This window comes from Protopterus annectens, chromosome 3.part0, assembly GCF_019279795.1.
Source record: "Protopterus annectens isolate FY-2018-M chromosome 3.part0, PAN1.0, whole genome shotgun sequence".
Lineage (NCBI taxonomy): Eukaryota > Metazoa > Chordata > Ceratodontiformes > Protopteridae > Protopterus > Protopterus annectens.
The window spans coordinates 733243067-733260221 of NC_056731.1; the positions used below are offsets into that span (position 1 = coordinate 733243067).

At 40.4% G+C, this 17155-nt stretch overlaps 1 protein-coding gene across 1 annotated transcript in view; it reads left to right on the forward strand.

The window, feature by feature from the left end:
• Positions 1-17155, forward strand: part of EXOC3 (exocyst complex component 3) — a gene marked incomplete in the record, with an annotated part of 966706 nt that overhangs the window by 191975 nt on the left and 757576 nt on the right. Inside the window, 1 exon segment of the mRNA XM_044065090.1 lies at positions 2891-3572. Within this exon segment, the coding sequence (XP_043921025.1) occupies positions 2891-3572 (682 nt within the window).

The window sequence follows — 17155 nt, forward strand, 5'->3', positions numbered from 1 at the left end:
GAGAAGGGTACAAAAAAATTTCCACAGCACTGGATATACCATGGAACACAGTGAAGACGGTCATCAAAAAGTGGAGAAAAAATGGGCAACATTGGCATTGCAAAGAACTGGACGTCCCTCCGAAATTGATGAAAACACAAGAGAAAAACTGGTCAGGGAGGCTGCCAAGAGACCTACAGCAACACTGAAGGAGCTGCAGGAATTTCTGGCAAGTACTGGTTGTGTACTACATGTGACAACAATCTCCCGTATTCTCCATATGTCTGGACTATGGGGTAAGGTTGCAAGACGGAAGCCTTTTCTTGCATAGAAAAACATTCAGGCCTGGCTAAAATTTGCAAAACAATACATCAAGTCTCCCAAAAGCATGTGGGAAAATGTGTTGAGATCAAGGATGAACTTTATGGCCACAATTCCAGAAAGTACGTTTGGCGCAAAAACAACACTTTGCATCACCAAAAGAACACCATCCCCACGGTGAAGCATGGTGGTGGCAGCATCATGTTTTGGGGTTGCTTTTCTTCAGTTGAAACTGGGGCTTTAGTCAAGGTGGAGGGAATTCTGAACAGTTCCAAGTAACAGTCACTTTTGGCCCAAAACCTTCAGGCATCTGCTAGAAAGCTGAAGATGAGGAGGAATTTCACCTTTCAGCATGACAATGACCCCAAGCATACATCCAAATCAACAAAAGAATGGCTTCACCAGAAAAAATTAAAGTTTTGGAATGGCCCAGCCAGAGCCCAGACCTAACTCAATTAGAAAATCTGTGGGGTGACCGGAAGAGGGCTGTGCACAAGAGATAGATACCCTACAACGGAGTGCTTTTGCAAGGAAGAGTGGGCAAATATTGCCAAGTCAAGATGTGCCATGCTGATAGACTCCTACCCAAGAAGACTGAATGCTGTAATTAAATCAAAAGGTGCTTCAACAAAGTATTAGTTTAAGGGTGTGCACACTTATGCAACCAGCTTATTGTACATTTTTTATTTTTTATATTTTTCCCCCTAACAGATTTGTTTGCTTTTCAGTTGAATTGTACAGGTTAAAGGTGGGAATAGTTTTGAATGATTTATTGTGGTCTCATTTTTTTATATCACAAATATCTGGCATTTTAACAGGGGTATGTACACTTTTTTTTTAGATCCACTGCATATTAAGTTTTTTAAACAAACACACACACACACACACACACACACACACACCAGACACATATGCAAATGTAAGCATGGTCATTTGCATATGTGTCTGGTGTGCGTGTGTATTTATATATGTATGTATGTGTGTGTGTGTATATATATATATATATATATATATATATATATATATATATATATATATACACACACACACACACACACACACACACACACACACACACACACACACACATAATATGCACAGCTACACACAAGTGTATTTACACAGAGAAGATAATTGTAACCATTAAACTGGATTTATGGGCATTATCATTGCTCTTCATAAGGAGCTGAAGATTAATGTTTCCACACTAGCAAATATTGCTGTTTCCAGCTGTGTATGTTGCTGAAGCTATGGTCATTTTCCCCCAGTAACTTTTTTTTTTGTAGGCTTTTTTGCCACTGTGTCTACTTGACCCTCAGGTTACCCCCCCCCCCCCCAGTCAGACTTGAACCTCTTAATTTCCCAGTATTGGTAGTCCTTAGCTTGTGGTTGAGAATTGTCCAGAGAGCCATCTTTTATACAGCCATGGGAGTGATTTGTACCTTCACCATCATTCTGGCAATTATGACATATAGTACAGGCCCTAACCCCTCCCTTGGATATAGGGTATGAGTGACCTATATCATTGCTGGGGCTAGTATGCCTTCCCCATTGCAAGTACATTACTGCCTAACAGCTTGGTAGACAAATGTCTGCCCAGTGGCCATCTTTGCATCACTTCTACTTCTCTGAGGCATGCGCAGCAGTGGCTTACTCGCTTCCCTTCCAGGATAAGCACACCTATCCTCCTTTGCTAACTTCAAAAGACTGCTGGGAAGCTAACTAAACCCATCTCCCCTGGGTCATAGGCAGGGAGCTGTGTCCATTTACACCAACAGAGCTGGCTGTTTTTTCCTCATAATTAATCTGTTTAGGAGGCCCTCTTGTCTGGGCTTGTAAGTGGCAGTCATTTTGGATGTACCTGTAATGCATAAATGTACTGTACTGTAGGAAGAAACAGCCTTGAGGCAGAAGTGGAAATCTGATTATTCCTGCATGGGCATGTTGTCCCACTTTGTGAATCTTGCCCCTTAACTTAAGTTATTGAGTCTCTAATGCATAGCTGTGTTAAGTCACATGCCGTTGTGCAGAAAGTCTTCATGGAGAATTCTTTGAGCTTTAATTGCGACTTCAAAATTTTAAACATTTACATTAGTGTGTATTTGTGCAGGTTTTTAAAGTAGGGATCCCAACAACTGAGGAGGACTTTCTTGGTTTCAAAAATGGAAAATATTTTATATATATTTTTATGTACAGTATGCCTCCTCCAGAGGAAGTAAAGCTTCAGGAGATGCCTAGTACTCAGCAGGCTTTTCATTTTTTATCAGTTAAGATTGGTTTCTGAACTCAGTTTGTGCAACATTATAGTAGCAATGTTACATAGCTAGTTTTTCTGTTCCCCACTGAGCTCACCCTGCTTTTCTAATTTTCTTAAAAAAAACAAAAACAAAATATCATTGGAAGGTAGCATTGAATTAAAAAGTCATGATTGCATTTGGAAGGATGCTGAAGACAGTAGTGTAAGACACTTTGTCATTGTGTTGTTATATTGCCATGTTTGAGAATTTTTTTTTAGTTATGGCATATTACTGTGGTTGCATTCCTTTTAGTATCACAAACATGCTTGAATGTACCTTCTTTTGCATTTCAGTTCCAGAAATTGTGAGAGAGACCCATGAATTAATTGAACAGGGGGAGCTTCTGCGTGCTCACTGTAAGCTGATGGACTTGGAATGTTCTCGTGATGATCTCATGTACGAACAGTATCGCATGGACAGCAAGAACACACATGACATGAGCCTCATTCGTCTTTACTTTGGTGAGGTGCAGAAGCTGTCTGAGGACTTGGCCAAACAGCTGTGGATGGTTGTGGAGAGGTCATTGGTTACAATTCGTCGGGACCCAACTTTGCTAGTTTCAGTTCTTCGCATAATTGAACGGGAGGAGAAATTTGACAGAAGAATGCTTGATCGAAAAAAGCAAACTGGTTTTATTCCTCCTGGGAGGCCTAAGAATTGGAAGGAGAAGATGTTTGAGGTTTTAAAACAGACCGTTACAAATAGAATAGAGGGTACTCAAGCCGATACTAGGGAGTCTGACAAAATGTGGCTTGTAAGACACCTTGAAATTATACGCAAATATGTTCTTGATGACCTAATGGTTGTGAAAAACTTGGGAGTGCAGTGCTTTCCTCCTCATTATGACATTTTTAAAAAGATCTTAACCCTTTATCACCGGGCTTTGTGTACACGCATCCAGGAACTGGCTTCAGAGGATTTAGAAGCAAATGAAATTGTTTCCCTTCTGACTTGGGTTTTAAACACATATAAAAGGTGGGAAAATTGGTATAACTTATAATGCTTCTTCTGAGCATGGTGTCTATAGCATTCATGCTACTGCTGCTTTATTATTTTGAGCCATTATCTTTTACACTGTTAATTTCTAAAGTAAATTTGTAAATACCAGTGACAGTCCTACAAAGTGAGAGCTTGTTCAGCCATTGATTGTTACAGCCATCGTTATTCACTAGCTTAAGTGGAAGTTTTCAACTCTATTGTATTCTCTAAGTTAAAAAGTGGAATCTCTTCCTTTATGGTATTGCACTGTTGCTTGTATTCATTTTTTTCTTTCAGCATGACAGTTTTGAGTACTTTGATTTGCAAGTCACACAGTGTCTTAAGACTTTATACCTAAGCAACTTTCTTATTTCAATTATTAATGTTTGATACCTTCACTGGATCAATGCTGATTGTTTTTGTTTAAAAAATACAACAGTCGTGCTAAGCCACTCTAGGACATGAATCTTACCTTTATCCATTTTTATGATGACTACCTGTTCAGAAGCATAACTGATTATTTGGTATGAAAATTCTGTCAGCATCTATGGTAGGGCTGTTGTTATTAGGCACTGGACAATTTGTCATTTGAAACTTAGACTTTAGTGCATTCCTTTTGAGCCATAAAGCCTTGCAAAGAGAAAAACCTTCGCTTCAGATTCTTTTGCTGTGTAGTGTCAGTGAAGCATCCCCAGGTTACATTGCATATTCACGCAGTCTTAGTCAGATCCCATACCTCCCTAGAGTTTAAACATTTTCTGTTGCCTCAGTTTTTCTTGATATGAGAGTTTTCGTTTGCACAATTTGACCAAAACTTTCCAACCTATATTGACTCAACTCAGTCATTACTCTGAGTGACTACCAAGACTATTCATTTGAGCTAGAGCTGTAAGGCTAATTCACTCTATGGGTGGTTGAAGATCCCCATTAGTCCATTCATTCCTCCAGAGGCAAGAGTCATGTGTAAGTGAGAGACCTAGCCTGCTTATCGTTGTGGTGCCCTGCCGTAACCCTGTCCCTGTGGTGGCTTCACTATTCTGAGCACCTCTTGAATCATGTCACTGCACAGCAGGCACCATTTCCTTGGCTTATATGTGGTGTGAGCCACATTGATCAAATAGCTGCTGCCAGCAAATTCCCAACACTCCTGTTGGAGTCCGTGGTATTTAAGGTCATAACACCTTCCCCTTACTCCCAGGGTAGGTGAGGTAGCATTGGCTACTAACGTCCACCGTTTGTTACTTCAGTCCTTCTAATGTCGCAGTCACTAGTCAAATCTGAGTCATCTGAGTAATACAGTAGGGAGTCAGTTATCTGAACGTCTATTATCTGAAACGGCAATTATCTGAACCAGCCTTCAAAACTTTTCTGGTAGAAAAAATCCTAAAGTCTTAATATGTAAACATTATACATATTCACTTGAGCATGTTTTCTGAGCTTCTAGCCAGCTCATATGTGAAAAATATTCTTTATTCTCCACTGGAATTGCTGAATGGTTGAAAAGTGTATTGCTGTGTGACGAGAAAAACAAGATTCTAGACATTTTGTTTATCCACTTCAATTGTAATTTTGATTATCTGAACAGTTTGACTATCCAAGCTACCCTAGGTCCCAATTAGTTCTGATCTGAACTACCCTAGGTCCCAACTAGTTAGGGTAATCGACTCTTTACTGTATCACTTTATTGCTGGGTCAGAGATGTTGTGGTTATGATTTTGTAGGTTTAGACTATTGGTGCTTAATGTTGTTGAAGGTGGGGATTTTTATTTCCTGTTGCTCCAGTTGTTGTTGTTTGTCTTTCGGCATTTTCCTGTTAGGGGTTGCCACAACGGAACTCTGGTCCGCTACTGATTGGCAGTTATGAAGTGTAAACTATTTAAAAATGTTAATGTGGTCCTAAAATTCCCGATCTAGGCAAACATTCTTTGTATTGCTTGTAGTGTTCGCAAAGCCTTTATTCTGACCACACTATTAGATGTCGAAGAGTAAACAGGAATGGTTTCATATGGAATTAAAGCTCAATATGGAGCTTTGATTTTAAGCACTTCTTCAGGTGTGCTTCCTTCTACATTTAAAGTTGAGCCATTTTTTCTTCAGGAGGAAACTTGTACAGACATAAAGACAGGAAGAAGAAACGTAAGAATGACAAGGTTAAGGAGTTTTCTCCCAGTCCTCAACTTAAATATTTTAAAGTGAAGGAACATTTGAATTCTTTGCGTACATGTGCTGGTGTATGTAAGTTACCATTTAAGATATTCCTGAAAAGTTTCATGTTAAGCTGATCAGAACTGAAAGCACGACTTCATTGATTCTGAGGTGTGCAAAATCATGGGATCCAGACAATTATCAGCAAGTCTTGCTATTCTATACCTCCACTATAGACTGCAGAATGTTTAAAATGGTCTCCATCAGTCAAAGAATGTATCTTGCTTATTCCCCTGTTACATTACCAGGGCAGATAGAAGCACTTCATCAGTAGATGCCTTTTCAGCAAACTGTTCTCAGGTTTGTTGACCAGACACCATCTCAGCTATAGCCCCAAGGAGGAATGAGTTGGCAATAATGTTGTCATAAGAAAAAAATCAGTAAAATTATGTCTAAAACCACAAAATATGGAAGCAGGACTATTTGCCCCCGGACGGTTCGAACCCAATGCGTTTCTATACAATTTCATGTATAAATTTATATGTGATTTTTTAGTGGACAGTTCGACCCTGGACTATTTGACCCCAAATATATTTTAATAAGTACATTTTCATTATTTTATTATTCATTCAGTTATACAATAAATTAACTGAAACTCTTTGATTTTAAATATATTTTATTTTTATACTTATTTATTTATTTAATGATTTCATTGTTTAATATATATTTATTACATAAACTTTTAGACTTGTTGACCTTGACGGTACATTTCCGTTGATGGGTTATGGTACATTACAGTATGTAATGGATGCATGGGGAGTCTATATAGTGGAGGTACCCTGCAATTTGGTACATAACTAACAAACGGAACCTAATGGATGTAACTATCAGTCTCCGTGTAAGAAGCTGGGACAAAGTCAAAGTAACGGGAGACAAAGTTCCAACGTCACGGATTGCTTGCTACCTCGTATAAACTTAGAAAAATCATAGAACAACAGGTTTTCATGTAACTTGTGTTTTCTAAAGGATGTGACATCCGAAATTCAAAAGTTTGTCATTATTTAATTACATCCCAAAGGATCTGCCAAACAACCACACATTTCTTTGAGAACACAAAAAAATGACTTAAAAATCTGGACATTCCGTGAAAAATCTGAACAGGTGCGACATAAAAAAAGTGAAATATGTCTTGTATATGCTGCTGTAACCACCTCAGCAAACTAAATTTGCAGCACCCACAATCTAAATAGGGAAAATGACGTCCGCAAAGAGATCAGTCACCAGTGTATTCCCCCAGGATTCTGTGATGTCACCTTTCCTGTTTGGCTTTTACTTGTGTGAAGTGAAGGTTGATACCAAGGGGCTCTAGCTGAGCAAGTTTGTGCTGTTAAGGGAAAAAGGACTTTTGCTTCTCTGAGGTGAAGGCTGATACTAAGGGGCTCTGGCTAAGCAAGTTTGCACCGTTAACAGAAAAGTAGAAGTACCATTTTCCGTTAACGGGGCAACAGTCCTGCCGTGAAATGTAGATGGAATAGTCAACTTTAAATTTAAATAACATTTCACTTACTTTTTGTTTCGTTGGTTTCTTGCTCTCACTGGCAGAATATCACTTTACTAAAAGCTGAAGCTCCTCACCTCTTCCCATGATGCTCTGCTTACTTCTCCAGACTGATTGAGTCTGTTGCTCGGGTCCAGCTGTCCAGGGTCGAATTGGGGTCAAAACGTCCTGTACCCCAATATATATGTATGTGTGTGTGTATGTATGTATATATATATATATATATATATATATATGTGTGTGTGTGTGTTATATATACACATATATGTATTTATTTTTTTCATTTTTATTTGCTATAGCAGCAAGTTTGTCTCTATTATTTTTTAGAGTGATGGACAGTTTTATTTATTTTTTTTAAGCCTATTTCGTGGAATAATGTTCTCATTGATAGATTTGTTAGTATCAGCTCTGGTCTCAACACTGGGAAACCACTTTCGAGGAGGACTCCTTTAGTGCTGACTTTAGCCTTATATTTGGAGTTTGGCCCTTTGGGGTCAGACGAGGTGCTGAATCCCATTGGCATCTGCTTTTGGACATTCCAACAAGGCTGTTGATATTGGGCCTAGGTCAGTGGAAATATCAGTCCTGCTGGATGAGATCTGGTGGTCAAAACAGAGCTCAGCAATGACTTCCTTGGCATTGGTGCAAGGCTTGTTTGGATTTCCTCTTTTGCAGCAGGGATCTTTACCGTATGCCTCCAGTCTTGCATTGACATCAGTGAGGATGGATACCTGACTAATCTGAAAGAATTACTGTACCCTAGTTAAGTTACAAGGCATGATGCTGTGGGTGTGGGTCTTTCTAGTCAGGTTCCCCAAAGCAGAATACTCAATACTCTGAGATTTTTCTTTGTAACATCTAAAATATAGTTTCCAAGAAGGCTGGCAGAATCACCTCCTCTAGTCACCTGACTCTAGATTCTCGCAGTATTTCCCTTTGAAGCTGAGACAGGAATTTAGCATGGAGAGCTACAATACACATCTAAATGTTTATGGCAATGCCTGGGGCTTCCCCTCTTTTTACTGAACTAATGAACATTGGCTTTTTCCCAGACCTAGCATCTCCGGTCCTGTTCAGCACTGTGGGGTGCAGTTTTAATGGTTTAACAGTTTGTTTACATTACCCTTATTTTTCTTAAAGTAAGCTAGCTGGTACATTTAATTCATTTGCAATAATACATGTACATTTCTTTTTATTCCAGCAGGATGCACTGTTGATTGATTTTAATACAACAAAGCTCACAAATAATTTTCAGCACAAGCATTTGTACAGATCAGTTTGATATACAAATGGCATACATTTCTAATACATTTACAAATGGCATACATTTATAACACATTTACAAATGGCATACATTTCTAACACATTTCCAAATGAAATACATTTTTTATACATTTGTAACACAAGCATCTTGTATAAATCAGTTTGATATTCAAAGGACATATCATTCTTTGCAAAACTCCAGCTGGCTATGCTGGCACTTGTCCATATCATCACAGATCAGCTTGTAATCTCCCAAAGAATGGTTATGTAGGATCAAGATTCCTGAACAGATTCAACTGCAGTTGTTTTTTTTTTTTTTTTTTTTTAAGGGGCGGAGCTGTAACACAGTAGGCTCTTTCCCCCAGATTTCGAAACAAGGGCCAAGGACAGGTTTCAGAGATATGCTTACATGTCCTTGGTGTTCTTCTTGAGAGCAGCAATCTACCTTTCTCATATGTTAATATTCCAACAGGAGCTAGAAAATTAAATGAATCAATTGCAGTGTTTTAGCTATCAATCCAGCAACATATCCAGTGAGTGGTTCATTTATTTAAAATAAATAAATAAAATTAACCACTCACTGGATAATGTTGCTGGATTGATTGCTAAAACATTGCAGTCACAATGGCAGTTCTGTCATTAGTTGCCAGCCTCACCATGAGACTTGTACACAGTTCACCTGATGGCGCAGCTTGGGTGGCAGGGGCTTACATTGCTCTATGCTGCCACACTTGGCTGTGCCTGGCAGGTTTAACTGAAGATAGCAGTGCCATTTAGTTGCTGTTGTCCATCCAAGCCTAACTGGAAAAAAATAAGCTGTTAGTTTTTTTCTGAATGCTCTCTCTATGGTTTTTGTTGTTGCCAAAGCTAAATCCAGTTGATTCCTAATTTCTGTATTCCATTCAGTAATTTTCTCAATTGATTTTATTTTTCCCATAATGTAATTTAATGTTTTGAATTGAAGGGGTTAAAATTAAAAGAATCTGCTTTATATAGTTAATGATAGAGTGTAATCTTATTATATCATGGAATCCAAATTTTTTTTAAAATTTGAAATAATATTTTTGGTTACTTATTGAGACTGGGGCTTTTAATGACTCCTTTTCCAACAATTCTAGAATAGGGTTAATACTAAGAAGAAACAGTACGTAATAAGGGATAATTATGATGGACACTACACTTTTGTATTTTTAACTCAAGAGGTTAGTCCATTTATTTTAAGGTAGTATTTAGTACTATTATATAAAATGTAGCTAATGTTTATTACTGAGTTATGGAGATTTAAATTTAATAAACATTGGAAAAAATCTCTATTTACAAAGTCTTTTTTTTTTTTCAACATCTAATGAAAAGAAAAGTTGATTAAGTATTAATTATACTTGTATTTTTATAACCAAGAGTAATAGCTTGCAAAAGCTAATTTGCTTATATACATTTCGCAGTGATAAAGCTAAATTGGTTTGGGCATAAAAAAGATTATTTTATTTAAGAAAAAAATTACAAATTGTATTTTGTTGTCTTTGGTAAAGTTTTAGTATTAGAATTAATTCAGCTAAAAAGAAATATGGGTATAAACTAATTGAAGTAGTTAGAGTTGTAATTAAATTAATAGTTTTGAATCATTCTATTAAAACAGTGAGTTTATTTAAATTAAATTTAATTCAGTATAAATATTATGTTTACTTGAAGTTCATCTTACAGTTGAAAAAGCATTCAGTGAGTAGCCTTTTAAGTATTCTGTAATCTTCTCATCTGGTAACAAATCAAAAGGTGTTGCAGTTTTTCTTACAAGTCCTGATTATTTTATTTATTTGACATTTGTTGACCTGGTTAGTCTATCTAAGCCAGAAGCCCATTTTCAGTGGAGGCCCGAGGAGAAAAGCTCCGAGGTAGTAACATACATATATTCAAAACAAGTGCAATAAAAATATAAAATCTAAACACAGTACATAGTAGTTGTAGTGAAAGAAAAATAATACATGCAAAAGTGACAAAATGAAGAAACCAGCATAGATTGGACAATGCAGAACAGATGTTCATCGTGCATACAGCTGCAGTCATAACAGATGGGTTCTCCTGCCGTCAGGCGGGTCCTCGGTCGGCCGAATTCCAAAGTCTAGGTCCGGCGTCGGTTGTCGTCGCTTCTTCCCTGACGTCAGTGCAACAGGGGTATAAAAGAACCAGCCGACGCCATTTTCTCCAGTCTTTCTTGCCACGCGGTGCCTGAAGCAGAAGCAGTTCGCAAGTGCCGGTCGGCCAGCTCCTGAAATTACGAAAATTTTGCAACTGAAGTCTTCTTGAAAGCTAAGTACCCGTTGAAACTTTTCTTGCCTCAGACCGATGTCAGACAAAGTTAATAATTGTATTTCATGTGGGAAGCAAATACCGCATAAGGATTTTCATTCCCTCTGCATTCCTTGCTTAGGCCCAGACCACGGCGTCTCGGTCTGTCGTTTTTGTGCTACATTCAACAAACGCACTATTAAGCGTCGGGCGGAGTTCGCCCAGCACTATTTTGGCAAAAAATTTAACTATATTATGTCGTTGGATACTCCGACTCCAGTTTTGTCTAAAAAACGCAAAGATAAGGACCGACACACGAGGTCCGTGGCCTCTACCGACACCCCGCCAAAGCCGACTACAGGTGGTCCGGTTCTCAGTGAGGCGCCTACGCAGCCCCTGCCTACCGACGACACTTCATTGGCGGTGTCTTCTGTGCCCGAGGTCGCAGGCTTCTCGGCCCACACCCCTACTACAGATACCGAAGCCACTCTTGGTGGTGAATCTCAAAATGTAGACAGGTCTGCCTCCTCTCAAGGTGTCTTCAGACCTTCCTCTTCTTTTTTCATCAAGGCTTTCACTAAGTCTAAAGCAGCCATGCATTCTAAGAGACAAGTTACACAGGGCCCTTCTCCAGGCCCCATGCCTAAAAAACAGATGCTTAAAATGGCTGAGGATTTAATTACTCTTATCAGGGGTTCTCAACCCCCCCGAGACAAAAGACCCAGAGTGGAGGAAGAATCCCCCTCCTCTGACCAGGCCTCCATTATTTCAGAGCACTCTGATGAACAGGAACATTCTTACTCCCCTTTTGAAGATTCTGATGCAGAGGAGTCCATTCCTCTGTCTCCCCAGAGGATTACTCATTTGGGGAAACCTTGCATACCTTAAGGGAACACTTCCACTGGGAAGGCCAAGAGTACTCAGATTCCAAGAAAAAGCTTACGGATTTTCTCTTGCTACCTCAGCACAGGCCTCTGGCTATACCTCCTGTCTTAGACATACTAGATGATGTGTACTCGGAGGCCTGCCTTAACCCGGATTCCTTACCTCCAGCCCCAGTCAAGCCTGACAGGTACTACCGGGTTCCTGACTTGCACCAATTTTTATACTATGCCATGCGGCTGACCCAGAAACTATCTCACAGGGCCCCAAGGGAATTAAGGCCTCCACTGCTAAAAATCCATTACCTTCCGAGGGATTCCAGATCCTTGGAAAGGTGGGGAAAAAGGTATACACCTCGGCCACCTTAACCATGAGGGCATTAAACTGCCAGTTCCATATGCTAAAGTACCAACAGTTTCTGTTATCACAGTTGAGAAGTAAAATGTCACAACCTGAACAACCAGACTTGAAGGAGTTGCAGGATTTGATGCATAGTGCAGAACAAGTGGGTAAACATACCTTGTAATGTGGTTTTGATGCTCTAGAGGCCTCATGTAGAGCTGCTGTTACAGGATCAGTCATACGTAGACATGCCTGGCTCAAGGAGCAAACCTTACCAGATCATGTCAAAGCTAAATTACTAGATGCCCCTCTACAAAAGGTTGTATTATTTGGTGTTAAAGCTGAGGAGGTATTAAAGAAAATGGAGGAAAAGGCTAAATCAATGCAAACAGTGAAAGATTTTCTACAGGTACAACCTCCACATTTCAGTAGAAATTGGCCTTCCAAAAATTGGTCCTTTCCAGCCACGGACAGACCCCAAAGAAGTAGATACAGGCCCCCGAGGGGCAGAGAGCAATCTCAAGGATCGTTTAGAGGCAGACAATGGCAAGCTCCTACACAAAGAGGTGGTGAGGATAGTTCGCAGCCATTCAGAAAGCAAGCCCAATGACTTTCCCCTTTGCATGCCAAGCAAGGCTCAAATGGCAGCACCCTTAGGTGGAAAACTGGCATTATTTTCAAAAAATTGGCATATTGTCACAAAAGACAAATGGATCCTGGACATTATAAACAGAGGCTACAGATTCCATTTTCACACCCTTCCAAAATGAGAGGCATGCCAAACCTGCCACACAATCAAAGGGCAGAGGCACAAAGACAAATTTCAGATCTCATGGACATGAAAGCTATTCAAGAGGTACCTACTCACGAACAAGGTCAAGGTTTTTATTCCAGACTATTCCTGGTACCAAGGAAGGGAAAAGATTGGAGACCTATTTTGGACCTATCCATCCTAAACACATTTTTACTTGTACCAAAATTCAAGATGCTCACATTACAGCAGCTTCTTCCCATGCTGGGCAAGGAGTCTTGGCTGGTAACATTGGACCTCAAGGAGGCATACCTGCATGTCCCAATCAGACAAAATTGCAGAAGATACCTCAGATTTCTTGCAGGTTCAACCCATTATCAATTCTCTGCTTTGCCCTTTGGCTTATCTACTGTGCCCAGAGTATTCATGAAATGCCTGGCATCAGTAATTGCCTACTGCAGACTTCAAGGGATACAAATATACCCATATTTGGATGACTGCCTGATCCAAGCGGACAGCAAGCACATACTTCTGAAACATCTGGCTTTTGTAATAATGTTGTTGAATTCTCTGGGATACACAGTCAACAAAAAGAAATCAAGGCTAATACCCTCTCAGAAAATAATTTTCCTGGGTGCCAACTTGGATACAAACACTCAGATGGCCTACCTCACGCCAGAGAAGCAGGGGCAACTAACTCAATACTTCAGAACACTAGCAAATTTCACCAGGCTGACTGCAAGGAAAATCCTGCAGGCTCTGGGATTCATGGCATCTTGCATCCTACTAATCCCATGTGCAAAGCTGCATATAAGGAAACTTCAATGGTACCTGAAAAACCTATGGTCTCAACACAGCCACAGTTTGGAAACAATAATACCACTAATTCCATGTCTTCAAAAGGAATTTCTGTGGTGGGCTCAAGCATGCCAAACAAACACAGGTCTCCCATTCTGCAAGCCTCAAGCAAATCAAGTCATCACAACAGACGCCTCGGACTATGCCTGGGGGGCGCACATGACAGATCGGTGCATTCAGGGCAAATGGTCCCAAAAGAAAAGCACCTTCACATCAATCAAAAGGAAATGCTAGCAGTAATAAATGCTATTATAGCTTTCAAAGACCTTCTGCATCCAGGTCAACTATTGATAAGGACAGACAACACCACAGTAATGTGGTACATAAACAAACAGGGAGGAACCCATTCATACCCCCTATGCAGGCTGGCCATGTCACTTTGGAACATGGCTCTGGAATTACAAATCAAACTTCAAGCGCAGTACTTGCCAGGCAAGGAAAACACGCTGGCAGACAACCTCAGCAGAAATATGACACATCCACATGAATGGAAGTTGCATCCTCAAGTTTTTACAGAGATAGTTCAAGCATGGGGAAGGCCAGACATAGATCTCTTTGCCTCCCACAAAAATCACCAATTGACAAAATTCTGCTCAAGGACTTTTCATCCAAAGGCCTGGAGAGTGAACGCTCTCTCTTTCAGTTGGACAACAATGACAGTTTATGCCTTCCCACCTCTTCCTCTGCTGCCCAAAGTTCTATTAAAAACCAGAGCAGACAGACCAAAGATGATTCTCATTGCTCCAGACTGGCCAAGACAGCACTGGTACCCACTCCTGAGGAGCCTGACCCATTCCCCTCCATGGACCCTACCTCTAATGCCTCTTCTTCTGACTCAGCACAGCTTCAAAACTCTTCACAGTCAGCTGAAAACACTCAATCTGGCCTCACGGAAGATTCCTTAACATCACAACAGACCCTACTCTCCAAGGAGGTGCAGGATGTCATTTTGGAGGCCAGAAGGCCGTCTACTAGAAAAGCTTACTGCGTAAAATGGAAACGGTTTTGTGCCTGGAATGAGAAAAAGGGCCAGAATCCTGGAAAACTGAATTTACCTCAAATATTACAGTATCTAGCTGAGCTGCTAAGCAGTGGACTTTCATTCTCCTCCATCAAAATCCATGCCTCAGCCATTTCTGCAGAATACAACACTGATCCACCTTTATTCTCTCACCCCTCTTAAGACAGTTCCTCAGAGGGGCTAAGAATATAAAACCCCCAAGGAAACAATCAATACCTGCTTGGGACCTCAATTTCATTCTAGAAAAGCTGACCTTGCCTCCTTTTGAGCCAGCTGCCTCAACAGATTTGCAATATTTGTCCTGGAAAACAGCTTTCCTTCTGGCTATCACCTCAGCTCGTAGGGTATCGGAACTACAAGCCCTCCTGGCTGTGCAGCCTTTTATCATCTTCCATCAGGACAGAGTTTCCTTACGAACCAACCCGTCCTTTATGCCCAAGGTGGTATCCAGGGTAGCTTTGAATCAGGCTATACACTTACCTACCTTTTACCCTAATCCTCAAAACAAAGGGGAGAGACTACTACATTCCTTGGACATCCACAGACAGCTGCGTTATTATTTGGACAGAACAAAGCCTTTCAGAAAATCAGAACAGCTCTTTGTGTCCTATGCTATGGGAGCTCAAGGGAAACCAATTTCCAAACAGACAATTTCAAAATGGATAGCCCACTGCATACGCTTTTGTTACTCTTTTCATGGTAAAACTGTACCTGCAGGCATCAGATCTCACTCCACAAGGGCCACAGCTACCTCTGCAGCTTTCCTCAGAGGAGTTCCTACCAAAGATATTTTGGAAGCAGCCACTTGGAGTTCTGTGCATACCTTTTCCAAGCACTACCACCTACCATTATACTCCAAAACTAGAGCAGGCTTTGCCACTGCAGTCTTGCAGGGCATCCTGGCTCCTCCTAGTTCCACCTAGTGCCTACCACCCCTTTCTTAGCTTTGGGATTCTACCCATCTGTTATGACTGCAGCTGTATGCACGATGAACATAGTACAGTTTTGTACCTACCATAAATGTAGATGTTCGAGTGCTAATACAGCTGCAGTCCAGGTTTCCTCCCTCCTTCCCTCTTGGGACAGGCCTTTGGCTAACACCTCCTCATACAACCTGATTGGGGTATTCATTTATGGTGTATTTGCTTGCAACTACTGTATTTTGATTATATGGCATTGCTTTATTACACAAATTTATGTATTGCCTTCCTTCTGGGGGCACCTGACATCTGGGGCAAGAAAAACTGAAGAAAATGGCGTTGGCTGGTTCTTTTATACCCCTGTCGCACTGACGTCAGGGAAGAAGCGACGACAACCGACGCCGGACCTAGACTTTGGAATTCGGCCGACCGAGGACCCGCCTGACGGCAGGAGAACCCATCTGTTATGACTGCAGCTGTATTAGCACTCTAACATCTACATTTATGGTAGGTACAAAACTGTACTTTTTAAGTTAATTAACCGGGAGAAGCATCACAGAGAGAGTACAGCAGACAGTTTACCTCTGGGAAAAAAAACTTGGACTGTGTGCATTGTACACTTATGATTTAGTCTCAGTACACAGGGGACACAGTGAAGGAGGAAATAGTTTGTGAAAGTACTGTTGGAAATTTAGTAGTAGTATAATGTAGTACTATGAGACCTCAAGTTGCATTGTCTGTGGATTCACTGTAGATACAGTGGAAGTTAGGATGTGATTGATTAAGTAAATAACAAATGTGTCTTAGAAGGAAAATTAAGGAGGTTGGGAGGACAGATGAGACATAAGGTTGGGAAGGGGTGGAGACTTTAGGTAAGTTCCTGACATGGACAGTTCCACGAGTTAAGTAGGAAACGTTTTGGCTGCTTTTTGAATTGATTGGTGTGGGAGGAGTTTCTAATATTAGAGGTAAGTTTATTCCAGGCTAAGAACACATAGTGATTATATAAGGATTTACCTATGTTTTTGTTGGGCTTGCGAATAGCAAGCATTTGTTGTTCGGAGCTTCTGAGAGGTCTGGAAAGGGTATAGAATGAGACAAGTATTGAGAGGGAGGGGCAGGCTGTGGGTCTGTAAAGGATGGAATGGGTCATTTGTAGTTGTGCTAGAAGTAGTTGAGTGTATTCAGACCAGTGGAGTTGTTTTAATGAAATACAGTGGTAAGATCTATAAGGTTGGTTAGTGGCAAATTTCACGATTTTATTATAGGTTTGCTGTAGTCGACCAGTTAGGGTGGTTTGAAGGTTTGTAAGAATGGGAGCAGCATAAAGAAGGTCAGGTGGCAGGAATGCTCTCACCAAGGATAGTTTCATTTCAGGAGTGAGGAATGTGTTGCGATATAATCCTAGTTTTTGATGGGTCTTCTTAATGGTCTGTTGAATATGGTAGTCAAATTTAAGCTTGTCATCTATAGTGCATTCGAGGAGCTTTGTATAAGGCTCTGCTGTGATGATAGTATTATCTAAAAGGAGATGGAGAAGGTATGTTTATGAGCAGA